At 50.6% G+C, this 4,970-nt stretch overlaps 1 protein-coding gene across 1 annotated transcript in view; it reads left to right on the forward strand.

Moving 5' to 3' along the window:
- RFFL (ring finger and FYVE-like domain containing E3 ubiquitin protein ligase) overlaps positions 1-585 on the forward strand; it is a 10,166-nt gene extending 9,581 nt beyond the window's left edge. Inside the window, exon 6 of the mRNA XM_008947583.1 lies at positions 404-585. Within this exon, the coding sequence (XP_008945831.1) occupies positions 404-585 (182 nt within the window). The remainder of the gene's footprint in view (positions 1-403) is intronic.
- Positions 586-4,970: the final 4,385 nt, after the last annotated feature.

Raw genomic sequence — 4,970 nt, forward strand, 5'->3', positions numbered from 1 at the left:
AGACCCCTCCAGGGTTGGGGCCCCCCCCACTGCCCTGGGCAGCCTGGCACAGCCCTGGACAACCCTTGCAGGAAAGAAATTGTTCCTTAGGTCCAACCTAAACCTCCCCTGGCACAACTTGAGGCCATTTTCTCTCATCCTTGTTGCCTGGGAAGAGAGATCCACGTTGCTTCATTTGCCTCCCTGTGAAGAATCTCAGTGGTATCCCTGTTTTCATCACAAATTACTGTGTAAAAGCCAAAACTTTCTGCTCCTCACCCCCATCAGAGTAGACCCAAGGGGGATGTTTGTCCAGCCAGCCAGTGTTCAAAGTCCATGAGAGGAGCCCTTAGCTAAAGCCAGCTGAGGGATGGCACAACAGCAGCGCCGCTTTCACGTGAGCTGTGCTCTCTCCTTCCCTCAGGGGCTGCTGGGTTCCCTGGCACCGAGGACAACCTCTGCAAGATCTGCATGGACGCCCCCATCGACTGCGTGCTGCTGGAGTGTGGGCACATGGTCACCTGCACCAGGTGTGGGAAGCGGATGAGCGAGTGTCCCATCTGCCGGCAGTACGTCATCCGCGCCGTCCACGTCTTCAGGTCCTAGCTGGGGGTGTGTGTGTGGGGCAGCCTGGCACACGCCTTCCAGCCTCCTCTGCCCCCAGGGAACGGGCACCCTCCTCACTGGTTGGGTCAGAGGGGGATGTGGGCCCCAGCAGGGGCAGGATGGAGCCTGGGGACAGCTGCTCTCACTCCCGCCGCGCCTGGCTCTGCTCTTCCCGCAATAAATAGTGCTTTACACCACAGTGCCTGGGCTCCCCGGAGCTCATTGCCTGCAGCAGAGGCAGAAATCCTCATGTTCTAGAATGTTCTAGAATGACTTGCTCTCCAGAACTGCTGGGGATGGATGGATGGATGCTTGGCTCTCCACCACAAAGATCAGATTCGGAGGCTTCGTATTTTCCCCCTGAATAATCGACACGAGTGGACTGGGGTCTCAAAATGTGACGTTTGTTTTGCTGCTTAGGCCTTACACCCAACAACTTTATTTTCAAAGATTAAAACGTGCTTGTTAATGTTTATTGTTGTTTAATTTAATGTTAAAATTCTTATGCTTGCAGGACAGGCAGACAGCCTCAGATTTCTGTGTTCAGAATGAGCATAATCCCAGCCTAGTGCAATCGTGGAAAAATGTATCATTTTATTTGAAGATGGACTTTGTATTATTGGAAAATGTAAGGGGAGTGAGACCCTGTGAAACAGCCTTACCTTGTGTGGTGGTGCCTTTCTGTTTACATGCCAGCAAGAGGGAATTTTCTAATTTGACTGTTGTTGATTCCTTTGACTTCACAGGCATCCTTTCAGTAAACAACCAGTGATCTTTCTAAAACTGAAGTGACTTCATGCAATTAAGGAGCTACAGCTGTAAGGATTGAGTCTTTTGAGGATTTAGTGAGGAAAATACACAGCTGTAGGGTGGTAAGGATTCCATGGCTACACAATCATGTTTAAGTACAGGTGACTGTTTCCCTTTGGAGCGAAAGGAAAGCAAGGCAGCTTTCCCTTGGACCAGTCAGATGAGCCATCAGTGTTGCAGACACTTTACTCCTCAGCCTCCCCCCACCCCCTGCTCAGTGTGACAGTCCTGTTGCCCCCAGGCTGCTTTTCTTCACTCTGTGGGCAGGATGCTGGGGTCTGACCTGAGACAGGCTGCCCCTACAGCAGCCCCCTGGGGAGCAGGGGTTCAGCTGAGGCCTGGCAGCAGCTGTTTCTGAATCATGGTGCCTTAAGTTTCCAGCCACCCCCCGTGGCACTGCACACCCCTCCCCAGTTACTTGTGAAGCACCTTCTGCTGCAGGGTTTTTGCTGTCCAGCTTTCCCCTTTATGGGCATGGGGGACTCACTTTTGTGTTCACACTGGATCTCTGCAGGGCTGCCAGGGACAGTGTGAAAACCAAGTGTCCACTTACAGCTTCTGGAGCAGTGAAGTGCAGTCACAGAACCCAGCCCCAAAGCCACCTACTTGTGCAATGAGTTGTGCAATGAGGTCACAGCAAATGGTGTGACCTTTAACAGGACATGTTGCAGGAGTAGCAGCCTCTCCCCTGGCAGGGAGGGGAAGCAAGGCAGCTTTCCCTTGGACCAGTCAGATGAGCCATCAGTGTTGCAGACACTTTACTCCTCAGCCTTCCCCCACCCCCTGCTCAGTGTGACAGTCCTGTTGCCCCCAGGCTGCTTTTCTTCACTCTGTGGGCAGGATGCTGGGGTCTGACCTGAGACAGGCTGCCCCTACAGCAGCCCCCTGGGGAGCAGGGGTTCAGCTTAGGCCTGGCAGCAGCTGTTTCTGAATCATGGTGCCTTAAGTTTCCAGCCACCCCCCGTGGCACTGCACACCCCTCCCCAATTACTTGTGAAGCACCTTCTGCTGCAGGGTTTCTGCTGTCCAGCTTTCCCCTTTATGGGCATGGGGGACTCACTTTTGTGTTCACACTGGATCTGTGCAGGGCTGCCAGGGCAGGGACAGTGTGAAAACCAAGTGTCCACTTACAGCTTCTGGAGCAGTGAAGTGCAGTCACAGAACCCAGCCCCAAAGCCACCTACTTGTGCAATGAGGTCACAGCAAATGATGTGACCTTTAACAGGACATGTTGCACGAGTAGCAGCCTCTCCCCTGGCAGGGAGGGGTGGGGCTCTCCTCTGCAGCCTGGGATGGATAAAGCCCTAGAGATGAAGTGGGTACTGGAGCTGCTGCACTCCTGAGGGGGGCTCTGCATTCCTCACAAATGCTGCTGCAGTTTATTGAGCTACAAATTCTGCATTTCCCTCTTTCAAGCTGTTCCCTAATCTTTGGCTTAAGGTTTCACAACTTCCCCCAGGAGAAGAGTACTGGTACAAGTCAATGCTTGCTTTTTTTTTTCCCCAAAAACCCTAGGCAGGTAAGCAGGAACTGTATTTACTCCTCAAGAGGTGAACACACACACACCAAGTGTTGAACAGCCTCATTGAGTAAACCCACTGTGAAAAAACCTGATGTTGTTATATTTTCAGTAAACTCAGGGCTGGGGAAGGTTGCAGCAGATGAGTGTTCCCCTGCAGACACTTTTGCTTTAGAGGGGAGGCTTTTTTCCTACAGCTGCAGATCAATGCCTGAAATATTGTCAATAGAAGACAGACCCACCATCCAAATATGAAATGTACTATCTGAAGAGAAGACTTTTTTTTCCCCTCCTCCTGACTGTGTGTTTTACTTGCAAAAATGGATTCTCTACATCTGGATATGAGTTGTTTTGATTTCCCTTTAAAAATCTGGAGGCAACTGATTAATGATCCAAAGGAATCTAATGATCTGACCTAATAAAGCAATGGAAATATTTATGTGCTTTATGTACACTGTACACAGATGACATTTTTTAAAAGTTAGCATTCTACTTGAACTGGCACATGATTCCCTATTTGCTTGGTACTACAGTGGCTGAGCTGACTAGTTTTGGTACAGAAGTTTGGTTTATAATTTTATAATAAAGCTGAAATGTGATTTAGTTAACCTTGTTTTCAGGCTCTGTTACCAGCAGGCTCAGGAGAAAGCAGAGATCCTGGAGCTGCTTCTGAATTTCAACCAGAAAAGGCTTGGGAGACCAGCTGCTTAAATATCATCAGTGGCACAAGTTCAGAAGCAGCTGAAGGAAAGAAGTTACTCCAGAACAACTGTTTTAGCAGGACAATCTTGACTTTGTGATGATTACAGAGGGAAGGCACACCCTGTACCCTTGAGACCCAGGGACTCCTCACGCAGATTCACTCAGTGAATGCACACTGCCTTCTGCACAACAGCTACTTTACAATGAACCCCCATTTCTGAAAACCTACCTTCTGTATTTCATTACTACTCGAGTACCTTGAACAGCTTCAGGTAAGGAGGTCTCTCAACTATCTCAAAGGATCCAGCTGGCAGAGCTCCTGTCTCAGCATTCACTCGTTGAAACATGAACAGCAGAACATCTGAGGAATGTATTCTAGAAAACAAACCCTCCAAGAGGAGGAGGAGGAGGAGGTTGCTGTGCTATCTGCTCATCTGGTATCCCAGGTTTAATATGAAACCTGTGGCAGGAGTGTAAAACTGCTGGACCCAGACCTGTGCTGAAGATGGGAAAAAGTCAAACCAGAAGGACACGTGTCCTCAGCCATGCAGCGAGTGATCCTGGCAATATTTGATGGGCTGTTTTCCTGTCCAGACAAAGAAACACCTTTGGAAAATAAGTCCTGACAGCAAAAGGAGAAATTGCTTCAGTTTTATTTATCTATAAAAATACCCAAACTTTAAAAGCCCAAAAGGAGACCAAATCAGCACCTAGATAAGTGCAGTTGTCTACAACATGGGCAGAAAACCAGACCCAGCAGTGACATTTCTTTACAGAGCTGTTTTAATCCATTCCATACGGATCTTCAGAACTACCCCTCTGATGGATTTTTCTCTCCCTGTCTCCACAGAGGAATCTCACCACTTCTTCCACCTACCTACTTCCCAGCTGCTCCCTTCAGGGGCGTCCTCCTCCCGAGGCTGCTCGGCCGGCCCCGGGGCCGCTAGCAGGGGGCCAGCAGCCTGCGCTTGCGGATGCACTCCCAGATCCAGTTGGGGGTCACACGTTTGGCAGCAGGGTTCTCCTCCAGGTCCCCCACGGCGTGCGTGGCCGAGGCCGTGTCGAACTCCGGCACCAGGTCCCCGTCGTAGGCGATGAAGTAGCGCCGCAGCCTCTCGAAGTCCTGCACGGAGGGGGGCAGGTACAGCCTCACCCCCGTGAAGATGTCCAGCAGCGGCTGCCACGGCGACACAGGAGGAGAAGCACAGGTTGGTAAAGGCATTCCACTGGGAATGAGAGGGTTTGGAGGTGGTTTCTGAGGTTGTCATTCTAATCTCAAGCCCAGGAAGCGTAAATGGCTCTTTGGACTGCAATTAAATCGCGCTCAAGCAACACCCACACGCTCAGCAACACC

This window comes from Merops nubicus, unplaced genomic scaffold, assembly GCF_000691845.1.
Source record: "Merops nubicus isolate BGI_N331 unplaced genomic scaffold, ASM69184v1 scaffold5389, whole genome shotgun sequence".
NCBI classification, from domain to species: domain Eukaryota; kingdom Metazoa; phylum Chordata; class Aves; order Coraciiformes; family Meropidae; genus Merops; species Merops nubicus.